Genomic DNA, 14,855 nt, shown 5'->3' with positions numbered 1-14,855 from the left:
GACCCTGTGTCCCTCAAAATTTCACACCAATTGTTTTAGAGTTGGACATTAATTTACCAGGCCAAATATACTTATCATAAAGGAGTCACGACTCCTTTCTGCCAGAAGACAGGCTACCTCTACTACTACTATCACTACTGCTAGTAGTAATCGGAATCTTTTCAATCTTGAGATTACTGGCAACAGGGTTACGAGTAGATATTAACGACACAGGATTATTATTATTCCTTTGGAGGTACCTTCTTCTGGCATTACACTGTGCCTGATAATGTCCCTGCTTATTACACCAGTAGCAGGTCTCCCTACCTCTATTATTCATATTACCTGGGCCAGAACTAAACCTGTTTTCCTTGGAAAAGACACGAGTGTCTTGTCCACTCGAGACTTTTCCCTGGTTACTATCAGGCCTATGATTTCTAACTAATGGATTACCCTGGCCACGATTATTCGCAAAAGTACCTGATTTCCTCTGAAAATCATTTGGCCTAGCAGATTGAAAATTCATATCCTTACTCCCAAAATTACCCGACCCAGTTCGATGGGTCAGTACAAACTCATCGGCAATTTGGGCAGTCTTACCTAAAGTAACAGCTTTTACCTCTTCCAGATATACCTTCAATTCTTTGCTGCATCCCCTCTTGAATTCTTCAAGAAGCATGAGTTCCCTCAAAGAGGAGCAAGAGACCACCTGGCGGCTTTTTAACCAATCATCAAACTGCTCCTCTTTAATCATAGCAAATTCGACATAAGTAAGGGAGGACTGCTTTGTAAAATTTCTGAACTTAAGGCGATAGGCCTCAGGGACCAGATCATATGCCTTGAGGACTAGTGCCTTAACCTTATGATAATCACGAGCTATTCCTTCTTCCAAGGCATTATACACTCGAATTGCCTTGCCCACCAACCTACATTGAATTAATACTGTCCACATTTCTGGTGGCCAAGACAACCGGGTGGCAACACGTTCGAATGCCTTGAAAAATTCTGGGACATTCAACTCATCGAACACTGGTACTAATTTCAAGGCTGCACCTATAGTAAATTTATCCTGCAAGTTGCCTCGAGGTGTACTAAAATGATTAGTGGTACCCTGCAGCCTAGCTATTTCTAAATCAATATTGGCCATCTCCAATTCATGCCGCCTCGCCCTCTCGTTCTCCTCAAATTCTAGCTTCCTCAATTCTATGTGGTTACAAATCAAATTAAATTCATTGTCCTCCTTGGACTCCACCAAAGGGCGAACAGGAGCCAGAGGATTTTCTGGCACAGGGTTTTCTACAGTTGTAAAAGGGTTAGTGGAAATATTTTGTTTCAGAGGCAAATTAGCGTGGCCCTCATAAATAGTTCCTGTCCTCAAATAAAGTTAGACCTACATTGACACTTATTCCATCCTCATCATCAATCTCTCCCTCAAACATACTACTCTCATGCTCTGAGTCACTACCACCTACTATATCACTTTCCTTAACCAAATTTTCAGCCTCAGCCAGACCTTGAACAATTTTACTTTTAACAGCTACCAACAACTGATTTTTAGTATCCGCTGCCCTCAGTGGAATACCCAACCACCGGGCACAACTTACCAAATAATTTTTACTCAATACTGGCAGATGTTTTATACAGTCAGCCGACCCTAAAAACTCTGCTGGGTCAAACACAAAATCCTCCATTGTACCGAAACTAGCAGGGGAGAAAGGTAATAACCACAGCAAAAGAAAATATTGTTAAATTAACCAAGTGCCGTCCGACAAACCAAAACACTGAGTACACCTGAGAACAATCCTGTCACGGTCGCCAAATTGTTACAACCCTCAGGGTTGTTATGCAAGTTCTTAATTAATAATAGAATTGTTGTCAGTAAATGTAACTCCGTGCTAAAGGTCAGCGGAAACAAACACTCAGGAAAACTCAACAGTATTTAATACTTAATAAATACAAAATTTAAATCAACCTTGTGGGATATAATCAATACTCAGAAACCCTGGCAACAACCAGGAAGGACAAATACCAGTCCTTCGAATCCCACTGGATTCCCAAAAACTAAGAAAACTAAACCCTATCAAGGAAAGAGAAATAATAAGGAGGAAATGACAATTATCAATAAATAACTTGTTTGGATCCAACACTTTTGCTGGCCAGACCAAAAAAAAAACTATCCTAATGCTAAATCAAAGGAAGAAGGAAGGCAGAGAAAACAAAACAAGAAAACAATTATAGTCCCTACCTATTGCCACAAAGCTAAATAAATGATACCGTATCTACAATATTATGACCCGTCAGGTGACGTTATAAAGTCACAGCAAAAACATGACAAAATATACATATATATATATACTCAAATAATCCAACTGCAATATAGTTTCTCTCACATCAGTGGAGGCAGCGGAGGAGAAAATTCCAGGGCCGTAATCAAATCGCCAATTCCGCTATCAGTGCAGGTCTTGAACACCAGAGCATCCACACAAAGGGGAAGGTGATCCTATGCGAAAACCAAGGATACTTAGTCTTACCTGGTGTCAGCCTCCCTACAGATCGTTTCACGAGCTAGCAAGCTCCCAGATTGACAGCAGAAAACAGCTGATCAGAGACGCAGAAACAGCAGGCGAATCCCCATCAGTGCCGGGAGAAAGCGACGGCACCAATTCCCTGGGAATCCTCCTCAACAGGGAAAAGCAGGAAACACTCAAGTCACAGGTGACAGGAGTACCTGTGAGTCTCATATGAAGGACCCAAGTTGCGGCTCAAGGCAGGAAACACTCGAGTCGCAGGTGACAAGAGGACCTGCAAGCAGCAGTCCAAGAGAAGATCCGTAACGTGGTCCAAAAAGCTGCCAAACAATCGTCAACCAAATTCCAAAAATCAATCAGCTGCTCAAGGGACAGTATATCAGGGGAGTGCTATAGCCTGAACTAACTCGAGCTGAGCTCCGACGTCCAGACATCACTAAGGAGACGTTCATCAACACTTTCGTAAAAACAGAAAAACACTCGTTAAAACGATAGTTCGATAATTTAAACAAGCGGGAAGGAGGCGCCTAACCACACTGAATAATGTTAAATTAAGCACTTTACGTTAAGCACTAGAAATTACCAGGCAACGGATATTAAAGTTCAAAAATAATGTAAACAAATACCCATTCAAAACAACAGCTATCTTGCCACAAAATGACTTTCTTAAAAAGTAGATATTAAACCTAGAAAAAACAAGGCTGATCTAAATTTATGTAATGCAAATAAAGAAAATAATTTAAGCTTACCTAATATCGACCAATCAACATTGAACAAGCACATTGTTTGCCAAAAGTTTTGGATGACTACCGTTGCCCAAGTACTTTCAATCGATTATGCCACAAGGGACCTGGACAGCTTCTATAGATCTGAAAGACGTATACTGGCACATCCCTATCGCCTTTCCCTTCCGCCCCTTCCTAGGGTTCCAGATAGGGAAGGATATGTACAGATTCGAAGTCATGCCCTTTGGGCTAAACATTACACCAAGAATTTTTACAAAATTAGTAATGGTAGTTGTTCAAGAACTGAGACAAGAAGGAATGCAACTAATAGCCTACCTAGATGATTAGTTAGTCTGAGGACCTACAAGAAAAGAGTGTGTGAGAAATCTGAGTAATAGTCAACAGACTCCAGTCAAAAGTTTTTCTAATAAATAGAAAAAAATCCTGCCTCACTCCCAGCAGACATTTTCAGAGGCTGGGGCTTTGTTGGGATACTCTTCACAGCCAGTTGTCTGTCCCTATCAATACTCAAAACAGAATGGGGCAAGACCTCAAAGCATTTTTTGCACCACTCAGAGTTTCTAAAAGGCAATTAGAATGTACGATGGGCCTGCTGCAGTTTGCGTCAGTAATAGATCTAATACAGTACTCAGGTTGCAACTAAAAAACGTGAACAAATTCTGGCTATCGCTTGCAAGAAAAAAAGATGCAAGACCAGCCTCATCAAAAGATTAAAAAACTTGGGGAGATACTTCGGCCTTGGACCCATGAGTCTATGGCGAAACAGGTCACCCTGACTCCTCCTCTGTATAAGTGACAATACATACAGATGCCTCGTTGACAGGTTGGGTAGGACATTGGGAGGAGCATCAGGTGGCAGGGAGGTGGTCAGCTACTCTGAGGAATTGTCATATCATTTTCCTGGAGCTGATTGCTGTCATTTTGTCTCTCAAAAAACTCAAACCTCAAAAAGAGACACATTTTGTTGGTTCTAGACAACATAACTGCAATATCCCACATCAAGAGGTTGGGATCATATTCACCTCCTCTCAATATGCTAGTGCTAACCATCCTTCGGGTGGTGCAAGCAAGGAGGTGGCACTTGTCTGCAATTCATCTCACAACTGGAAATGGACCTGTTTGCCACATACGAGAATCACAAACTTCCTGTGTATGTGTCTGCAAACTTGGACAGTCAAGCAAGAGATGCCTTCCTACAAGACTGGAACAAATGGAAGACAATATACCTTTTTCCTCCATTGTCCCAGATTTCGAAGGTTTTGAGCAAGCCTCCAGCCTTCAAAGGAACAGCTTACTTAACAGCCTCAAATTGGCCAAACAGGCATTGGTTCCTGTTACTCCAACAATGGGCGAAGAGATCAATTCCACTACTGTCCGCAGTTCTATCCCAGACAGTAGGAGGGAAAGTTATCTACACATCCTCCTTTCTGAGCTGAGACCTTGATGTGTGGATTTTTAAAATATTGTCTACCGTGAAAATTACTAGCCCAACATTGCTAGGTACCTAGTGCAAAAACTACGGACATCATCTATCCGACAATGCCAGTCTGTATGGAAGATATGGTTAGGTTATGTCCATGCTAAGAACCCAGTTGAGATCCCAAAGGCAACACTTGTAAATTTTCTCATGTACCTTTTTGAAATGAAACGCCTTGCTGTTACAACAATCATGACATACACGGCAGCATTAACAGAACGTTGCTTTATGGTTTTGGTATTGACTCTAGAAATTGTCACTTCCCTTCTGCGGTCTTTTGCACTACAAAGACCCTCTCCCAAAAGGCTTCCAATTACTGGCAGTCCCCAGTTATTGGCGGCCTCAGTTATCAGCGACCCGGTTTTTCAGCGCTTGTCTACCGACGAAAATCGGCAATTTTCGGCGCTGATTTCTGCTTATTGGTGCCGATGCTTACCTAACAGAGGCGCCAATAACTGAAAAGCGCCGAAAATCGCAGATTTTCGGTTAAGGTGCTTAGACTCCCATCAACCAATTCAGTGGATACTGTACAACCACAACTCACATGCGGCAAAAGGCGATCTTCTTGATTGCTCTAGCATCATGAGCTTGTATTAGTGAACTGGGCTCTCTTAGACAGGGGCGTCATGCAAACAGCTGACAATCAGCTATTATTGTCCCCTGGCCCATCATTCCTGGCCAAGAATGAGAATCCTTTAAGAAGGAAACATCTTATTTTGATAAGAAAACTCTATTTAGCAGACAAGACATTATGCCTGGTTCTGGCACTTTAGTTTTGCCTAGAGGTCATGGCAAACACCCCAGATGGTCCGATTTTCCTACACCCTAGCTCAAACAAACCACTCTCTCTACAAGGGCCAAGAATAATTTTAGTTCCCTTATTAAAAAGGCAAATTGATATTCCTTTCTTAGGTCACATGATATTAGGAAAGTAAGTACATTGTTGGCCTTCTTCAGAAATGTTTCTTTTGAAGAAATCTCCGAATGTACAGGGTGGTCATCAGAGACAGTATTATTAAAAAATTGCCACAAGCTTGAACAAATTTGACTACACTGTGTATCAGTAGGTGGTATGGTTAGCCCTAAACCCATAGGTGCTACAGCCGAAAACCAGGGGTCTTCCTGACTGGTGGGTATGCTAATTATAAGTTACCGTAGAACTATATCCTAAAACATAAGTTCGTGTTTAGTGTCTAGTCCTTTGTTACCAAAACCTAAGGGTATTTGGAATAAACAGTGGGGCTTGAAACTTATGGCTTGACCTGTGACCAGAAATGTTTTTTCTCTGGGTTGTTTGGATTAAAATTTGAGAGCTTAAGCTATTTCATCACCTGCCAGTTTCCTTTTAAAGCTCTTGGAGGACGAAACAAGCGACTATGCTATCAAAAAACAGTTGTTGATGTAGGAGAAACCTATTTTTGGTAGTCGTTGTTGAGTTCTGAAAACCCACCCACTTCCCTGATGAAAAGGCATGGGATTTGGGTGAGGGATCATCCTGCATTGATCAACTGAAAGTAATGGCTTTCTTGACATCTTGCCAGTATGTTTCTCAACAATATGGCAGACTGTGCATGCACTATAATCACTTCCTCTTCTGGCAGGTTTGGCAAAGGAAATATCCTGGGTACAGCTTCGCTGCAAGATAAGGGAAGGAGCCCTCTTATCTTTAAGTCCATTACATACTCCATCACGTGTTATAGTGTTTATCATTATCACAGTACCTGGCCAAGAGACTGACTTAAAGAGAATTTTTTTATATTAGTTGGTTACCATGGAAGGTAACTCCTTGAGGACTCAACAGCAACTACCAAAAATAGGTTTTCGTACATCAAAACCTGTTTTTTTCTCTTGTACGCAAAACACAGTATGGTGGGTTACACAAACAATGGTTTTCATTTTCCCCAGACACTGTACAATGCATCATATTGTACATAGAAATAAGTAAAACCCTTTTTTCCTCTTGTACGCAACACACACAATTCGATTGGTTACATAAACAATTTTTTTTTTATTTTCCCAAAACACTGTAAAATAAACAGATAAGACAGTAACAGTCTCTCTACGTACCTCTTCTGCTGTATGTGTGTGTTTCTTAAGGCAGTACATCATGTATTGGGTTTGTTTTTTGCCTGATTTACTGTACAGTATTTCATTACAAGTTTAGTTGACTCTGAGTATGATTATCACATATAACAGTACAAAAGAGAATATTTTATAACTGTTGATGTTTCTTCTCTAATTGAAAATATTTAAAATGCAAATTTGGAGATGTTGGCAACAAGTTGTCTTATTAAATACTTGTCTCCATACCATCAACCGAAGCAAAGGAGTGTGTGCATATGTACTGTATATGCACACGCTAGAGATATCAAATGAGTTTCTCTCTTCTGGGTAGTAAATTTGATTATTTTTTTTTCTTTTATACCATGAAAATAAAAATGAGAACAGTGTAGCATAAAATAAAATATAAAAGGGAAGGAGTGAGTGTGGTATAGGCTTTAATGTGTGTGATACCTCAGTTGTTGTTCTCTCTCTCTCTCTCTCTCTCTCTCTCTCTCTCTCTCTCTCTCTCTCTCTCTCTCTCTCTCTCTCTCTCTCTCTCTCTCTCTCTCTCAGTTTCATTGGCCTGTTTCAGGTTTCCTCCTTGTGGCAGAGGTATAACGAATGCCTTCCCTCTGTTAGCCATACCTTGGGCATGCCTTGTGACTCTCCCCTTTCTAGAGGTACTGGAAAATGAGGTTTGTCAGGAAGAGGAAGTGGGTTGTGCCCATTGTCTCCTTCCTCTGATCAACTTGGTGTTGAGTAATGGGCAGGTTGGTGCAAGGGCACTGAAAGATTTGTCCAGAAGAATTAAGCAAAGTTCAGGTAGACAGGATGCAGGTGTTTTAGTCAAAGAGCAGAGTGCTTGCTGAAGGTGGGAGTCTTTTCTCTTAGTCCTTCTAGGAGGCCACAAACTCCCAGTAATCCCTATCTGGGATCTCCTCTGTTTCAGCTAAAGACACTTTGGTGACACCATTCTTTTCCTCTTTAGTGGTGATTGCTCTTGCTCTTTGTGTTTGTCTCTCAGGCTTACTGGTTATGCTAACATACCTTCATGTCAGTTGTCCAATGTTTGGAAGGTTTCTTCTTGTATTAGGGACATTAGTTACAACTACTCATTCCCTTTGGTCTCCTCTTTCTTCCTTTTCACACATGCACTTAAGACACAATTTGTTGCGCTGTAAGCCTGCTCATTCTCCAAGGGGAAAAAAGATATCTGGTTTCTCATTCTAGAGTGCGGTTGCCTGTGGCACCCTGCCTGCACCAGTTGTCACACTACTACTATTCACCTCACACTTCATTCTGCAAGTCTTGAGCCCCATATTTTACCCCTAGGCCTTCTTCTAGGCATTCAGGGCAGTTTCAAGTGTCTTGTTCAACTTCAAGATCTCCTGGATTTTGACAGGTTTCACATCGGGGATTTAGGACCTCAGGCTTGGTTGTGGTGTTCTCAGTCCCATCTTTAAGCCAGCTTTCAACTTCTTTGCCAGGGGGGTTAGATGATCATTTGCCTCAAGGGACTTCAATCCCAGTGACATAAAATTTTGATCAGCAGCCAAGTTTTTCATTGTCAGCTACTCGTGTTTTCAGCACTGCTGCTCACTGCTGAGTCCCCTGTTCAGGAGTGCACCTTCAAGAGAGAGCCCTTGCTTTCTGGTGCCAGTATTGGTGTGGTGCTAGAAGTTCAACAGCACAGTGAAGTCAACTCTTCTCCTTCTGTGGAGCAAGTTTTTGCTTTGAAGTTTTTCTTTTTGAAGACAAAAAGTCTTGTGTTGCAAGGTGTTGGGAGCCCTGCTGCCACCACTCCCACACTTATCATGGTGTCTTCAGTGCATCACCAGGCCCCCAAGTTGGGCTGTTATGGGGAAGAAGAACATGTTACTTGTGCTTTTCAGAAGCTTTGTCATCTCTGTGCAGCTAAGTTTCCTGATTTTTTTTTTAGGCTTCAGTAGTCCAGGACTCCAGGTCATTAGGGCAGCCAGGTTGGAGCCCTTTTTCCCACCACCCTTTTTAAATGTAGGAATTAACTGTTATAATAGGGGTAAGATTCATTTATAAAAAAAAATAGTTTATTTTTTAAATACTTACTCCTCTATTATGATGAATTACTTCTCTATTATGATGAATCAAATCCCCCCAAAAAAAAAAAGTTCCCAACTCATGTGAACAGAAACAAAACTGAGAATAGTAGAGACATGAACTTTGGTTCATCCTGAAAGGGGGTTAATAGCTGGTATAACTAGACAGAAAAGATCAAATTTTTTATGTTTATACTTTATCAACCCCCTGCTGGCATGGGACTTTATAGTCATCATAATAGAGAGGTAACTATTTAAAAAAGCAGATTTTATTTTAAAAACTTCTATTTTCAAAGAATGATGCACTTTGATGCGTTACAGATGAACTGATCAGTACAGTACATTTTGGTACACTGTATATTTGCCAATTGAAAATTAATTTATACTCTTATCTGTCAGTAAGTTAATATTTATCAGCAGTCTTAATACATTATCTTCAGTATTGTTTAACTTGAGAATTTTTCAGGATTAGTTTCATGGAATTATGTTAAGTAATATATTTCAGGCTGGATACCAGATTACTCAGAAAGACTGTCCAATTGCAAAGGATGGTTTTATAAGCTTTAATGTCCCTGTCCAAGAATATTCCATGAAATTTTACTCTCATTCTGTAAGATTAACTCAGCTTCAGCTTGAAGAAGACAGTGGGAAAAGTATTCATGATGCCAAGTCTAACAGGTAAGTTTGCATTTACAATTCATTTAAATTTGCTTAGTAATATGTGTAGAAAATTTATTTTCTTATATGTACATATATGTTGAAACTTTTGAAACTTAATTGTGCAAAAAGTAGAAGTGGAAAACTTGCATGTTTTGGAGACCTAGAGAAGATGAGTTTGGAATAGTGGAGGAGATGTTGAATTTCCTTAACAAGTAATGAGGTATCCTTTTGTAAGAAATTACACTGGCTGTGTGAAGCTGTGAGGTTAGGCAGCCAAAACCTCATAGTATAGCATTAGCATTTGAACCTAGCTCAAACATAGAATCTGAGGAGATTTCATTATGATTTGATTTAAATGAAATGGGATCCACTGATACCATCCTTGAGGACATTAGCAAATGCAAGGGAGGTGCTCAAGAGGAGTTTTTGTGAAACTCAGGGCTACTTCACTGCTTTCTAGATGTATGATGGGCAAACTGCTCATCATGTGGCCATTAGACTCCTCCAGTAATTGAAGGTCAGAAGACTGAGTCTTGGCTGCAATCTCCATGGCAAATGAGAGACTTAGAATGACAGACTTTGCCTGAAAGGGCATCAGCTCACTGATGTGCTTAGAGGAGGTGAGGGTAACCAGAAAAATAGGAAGGAGACATTCAACAAGGGCTCATAAAGGGCTGCACAGTGCTAAAATCAAGTCTCAGTTTAGAGGTTTAACTACAGCAAGTGGAGTAGACCAGGTAAAATGATAAAACAGGTTGGAAATGTGGTAATTGTTCCCAGGTCTAAACCTTATTGGGGAAGACTAAAGAGGGCAGATGATTCCTCAATGATAGAGTGAATTTCTTGATGTTCCTCTGGTAGACGAAGAAGTAGGCTATTTGAAGAACAGAGGCCTCAATCATACAAGAACCCTTCATCACCTGAATAAATGCCCACTGCTTCGATGACTGGAGTCCATAGTCAGTCCACTGTCAACCTCCTTCAGCATCTCAATCAGTATTGTTTTCTTCTCATCAAGGGCTTCAATCAGTATTGTTTTCTTCTCTTCCAGAGCTGAACAGTGACTCATAGCAGAATCTCAGCTTTCTTATGCTCATTCTGAGGTATTTTATCTTTGCAAGTGGATTGAAACAGAAATTTTTGGAGTGGAGCCATGTCCAAAGTCAAAACCAGAGTCTTTTTGGCAGCCACATCCCCAACCAAAGCCACTTGACGAAGAATACAGACAGTGGGGCCACAGAAACTTTGACCAGAACCTCTAGTAATCATTGTAATAGCTATTCTTTTTAGGGAGTTGCGGGGGAGAGAAATCTTCAATGCACATAATGTTTCTTATATACGTACACTTAGAGTTTGGTTTTGCACATGACGGCGAAACTGTAGACTACAAATCAGTGATCAGTAGGCCCAAGGGGCCAAAAGTGGACATGCTTGACATTATCTCTCTCTCTCTCTCTCTCTCTCTCTCTCTCTCTCTCTCTCTCTCTCTCTCTCTCTCTCTCTCTCTCTCTCTCTCTCTCTCTCTCTCTCTCTCTCTCTCAGGTGATTCATAGTATCCTTGGAAGAAATAACAGCCAGTTCTTGTTTATGGAGCAAGGTTCTTGAACTGCAAACTGTATTTCTTTTGGTCATTCTTCTGAGTCTGGAATTACTGTTGTTGTACAGTTGTATGAAAAAGTAACTTTGTTTTTGAAAAATTATTAATGGTAGTGTTTTCGAAAAATTATTAATGGTAGCAATGTAAGAGAAATTCAGTGATGTTATTACAGTAAATGAGTCAGTCAGTCTGTCTCCATGAATTTTTTTTATTTCAGCTGTACTCTTGTGATGTTTTTCCACTTGTGAAGTAGTTTTCCTTTTTTATAATGTAGGCCATTTTATATAACCTTTGATTTAAGGAAAAGATTTCATTTATAATTTCCAACTTTTTAGGGTGTTAGTAGATCTCAACCGAGCTGGTTTACCTTTAATGGAGCTAGTATTTGCTCCAGATTTACGAGATGGTGAGGAAGCAGCAGCACTGATTAAAGAACTTTCCCTCGTCTTAACAAGAGTTGGTACTTGCAGTTGTCGAATGGAAGGTAAGCTTAAGCAAAATACTTGTGAAAATTTTAACATATAAGGTAATATACAGTATATGCACTTAATGCTATTCCTATTACATATTCCTTTTCTTGCATTTTTGTCACTCCTACAGTATCTCTTGAAATTCATTAAGAGAATTTCAGTGTTAAATTATTAAGTACAGTTATGCCTCTGATTTTCTGGCACCCTTACTTCCAAAGACTTGCCAGATACCTTCTGAATGAGAGATTGCCTTGAAGTTGCATGGCTTCAACATAGAACATTCTGTGTTGATGCCTTGTGATGAGCTAGAAAGCGCTTGAACCAGGGGAAAAAATTATGCCAGTTTAAATCTAAATATCTCTCTTTACCTTTTTTTCACTCATTATTACTTCAGCATATTTGAAATTTTCTTGGCTTTCTTTCATCTTGTCAGCCAGCCATCCTTATTCCCTCTTCCCCGTCTTGATTATCAAGAAAACATACCATTGCTAAGAAGGGTTAATTTTTTAGGCCAAGGCCAATTGTGGAAACTGGGGTGGTCATGTGAACCACCCAATGTGAGAGGTATGAAAGCGCTAGTCATATTAATAAAACGAGATCAGAACTATCTATTGTAGGGGAGAAGACTTATGCTTAGTAAAAGTTTATATTATTTTGGTGAGAATGAATTATTAGAAGTATGTCCAAGAAATGGTTGGAGAGTACAAAGAAGCCAGAGAATCACCATGATTATCCTAAATTTTGAGGGCTGTGGCATACCCTCCTACATTATTTCTGCCGAAGCCTTTGCACTGTTATAACTGCTTTCAAGTATGGTACCTCCCTCATAATTACTGAGAATTAGAAAATAACAATCCATCCATCATGCTGAAGCTTTTATAATGTTTTAACTGCTTTAAGTATGGCCATCCACCCAGCTTTTGTAAAAACATGAAAATGTGTGGTACTTCTTCATCTCCTTATCATAGGTGAATGCACCTCTACCCCAAGCGATTCTTATTGTGTTTGGAACTCAGGCTAATGAAAAAAAGTGTCAAGATGACCAAAATGAAGGAGTAACTACATATACAATAACTAATTGAGCTTATAAGTTTAGGCTATGCCCAATCAGAGAGTTATGGTAGGTCTTTGGAAACAGACGTTATGCCTGTTTAAACCACTTAGAATTCTGGCAAGTTTGTTACACTGCCAAGAATTACCAGGAATCCATTTTAGAGCAAACATCAATTTTTTTATACGTAACTTACCAAGTAATTCCATAGCTATAAGATTCCTACCACGGCAGCGTAAAAATTCAAACTTAGCGGCGATTCAACTAGCTAACGTAGGTGTTTACCCTGCCTACTTTCAGGGTAAGAAGAGGTTCGACGTGGCGGAGAGCTCCATTCGTTTTTCTGCTGGCATTCGACCAACATCATTCGTTCCTACAGCTGAGGTGCTGAGTTTCCTCGGTTGATCCATCAGGGCACTCGCCAGGAAGATGGAGGACTGTCCACTCTTGCTGGAGGACCTAGCCTCTGACTGGTTAGCTGTGTTATCATGTGCAGACAAGGCCACCAGAGATGGTTCCCACAAGCTGTCCTCCGTCTTTGCCATGAGTGTGTTGAAGAAAAGGGAGTTGTGGTGCTCCTTCACCATGAAAGGAGTAACCATCACACAGAAGTCTGCTCTCCTCTTCACCCCTCTCGACAAGCAGTATCTCTTCCCGCAGTCCACTGCACTCGATATCTCATCAGACTTCCAAAAGAAGTCTACTCAAGACCTGCTGAAAAAGTCCACTAAACGTTTGAAGGGATCCTCTGCCAAATCCGTTTCTCCCCTCCAACTTCAGCCGTTTCGTGGAGGCAGACAGAGACTCCAGTCGAGACCCCGAGCTAATCATCATTCGAAGTCTGTCAAGAAACGTCATACAAGCCTCCTTCCAAGAGATGAAAACCCAGTCCTTTGTGCTCCTGTAGGAGCCAGACTCCACTTTTGGGAGGAGTGGAGTCGCAGAGGCATGGAGCCACGGATAGTTCAAACCCTGAAGGAGGGATACTCCATACCTTCCAAGAGGACACCTCCACTATTCAAGTCTCATGTCGCCCTGACTGCTTATTTGGAAGGCCCCAAAAGATTTTCAGCCCTTTAACAGGAAGCCGACTCCCTCCTCCTCAAGAGAGCTGTGGAAGAAGTCGAGTGTCACGAGTCAGAGGGTTCTACAACTGGCTCTTCGTAGTTCCCAAGTCATCAGGGGATGGAGTCCTGTCCTCGATGTCAGCCTCTTTGTTCTGAAGACAAAGTTCCCTATGGAAATGAGCCAGTCTGTCATATATTCCATTTGTCGGGGCGACTGGATGATTTCCCTAGACATGCAGGATGCTCACTTCCATTACCCCATACAGCCACACTCTAGGAAGTACCTCCATTTTGTCTTTCAGACCAGAGTTTTTCAGATTCTGGCCTTATGCTTCGGCCTTTCGACAGCCCCTCAGGTATTCACTCATGTTCTCACTCCTGTCTTCAAGTGGCTCCACCTTCATGTGATCAACATCTTCCTGTATTTAGACAACTGGCTCCTTCGTTTCCAGTTGAAGGAAAGGTGTATGGAGGACTTAAGGACAACTCTTCGCCTGACTCAAGAGTTGGGCATTCTCATCAATGTACAGAAGTTTGAACTGTCTCTGACTTCTCAGGTTTTGCCAGCCCCCAAAAGGATCAACTCTTTCCTTCATACAGTCTGCCAATTTCTCTCTCTCCCAGTCTGCTTGGCCAACCAGTGGATGAGTCTTTTGGGCACCTTAGCCTCCATTGAGCAGTTCGTGAAGTTGGGCATACTGCACATGAGACCTCTGCAGTTTATTCTCAAGGCCAGCTGGGACAGGAAGACCCAACGGGACTCTTACGTTTTTTCCAATACACAGGAGATCAAGACAGACCTGTGATGGTGGCTGTGCGAAGGAAGGCTTCTTCAGGGAAAATCTCTTCTACCTCTGAAACCCGGCCTAGACTTATATGCAGACGTGTCAACTTAGGTTGGGGAACCCATCTAAGAGACCAAGAAGCGTTCGGGACGTTGTTCACAGATCAGAGATGCCTCCACATAAATGTCAAGGAGCTGAAGGTTATTCATCTGGGCCTCCAGTCCTCCTCTCCTCAGATCTTTGGCAAGACTGTGATCGTTCATTCTGACAACACCACTGTTCTAACGTACATACGCAGACAAGGAGGCACTGACTCCTTCTCCTTGTCAGTCGTTACATTCAAGGGAAACCCAACATATTGGCAGATGAGTTGAGTC

General features: G+C 41.3%; 1 protein-coding gene across 5 annotated transcripts in view; it reads left to right on the top strand.

Annotated features, from left to right (window-relative positions):
• The window catches only part of GatB (glutamyl-tRNA(Gln) amidotransferase subunit B, mitochondrial), a 992,144-nt gene that overhangs the window by 392,059 nt on the left and 585,230 nt on the right, over positions 1-14,855 (top strand). For all 5 annotated transcript variants that reach the window (XM_067108081.1, XM_067108084.1, XM_067108085.1 and 2 more), the window contains 2 exons: positions 9,354-9,526; positions 11,441-11,589. In XM_067108081.1, the coding sequence (XP_066964182.1) occupies positions 9,354-9,526; positions 11,441-11,589 (322 nt within the window). The remainder of the gene's footprint in view (positions 1-9,353; positions 9,527-11,440; positions 11,590-14,855) is intronic.

Source organism: Macrobrachium rosenbergii, chromosome 8 (assembly GCF_040412425.1).
Source record: "Macrobrachium rosenbergii isolate ZJJX-2024 chromosome 8, ASM4041242v1, whole genome shotgun sequence".
Lineage (NCBI taxonomy): Eukaryota > Metazoa > Arthropoda > Malacostraca > Decapoda > Palaemonidae > Macrobrachium > Macrobrachium rosenbergii.
Note: the sequence above shows the minus strand (reverse complement) of the source record. Positions and strands in the feature narration are given on the sequence as shown.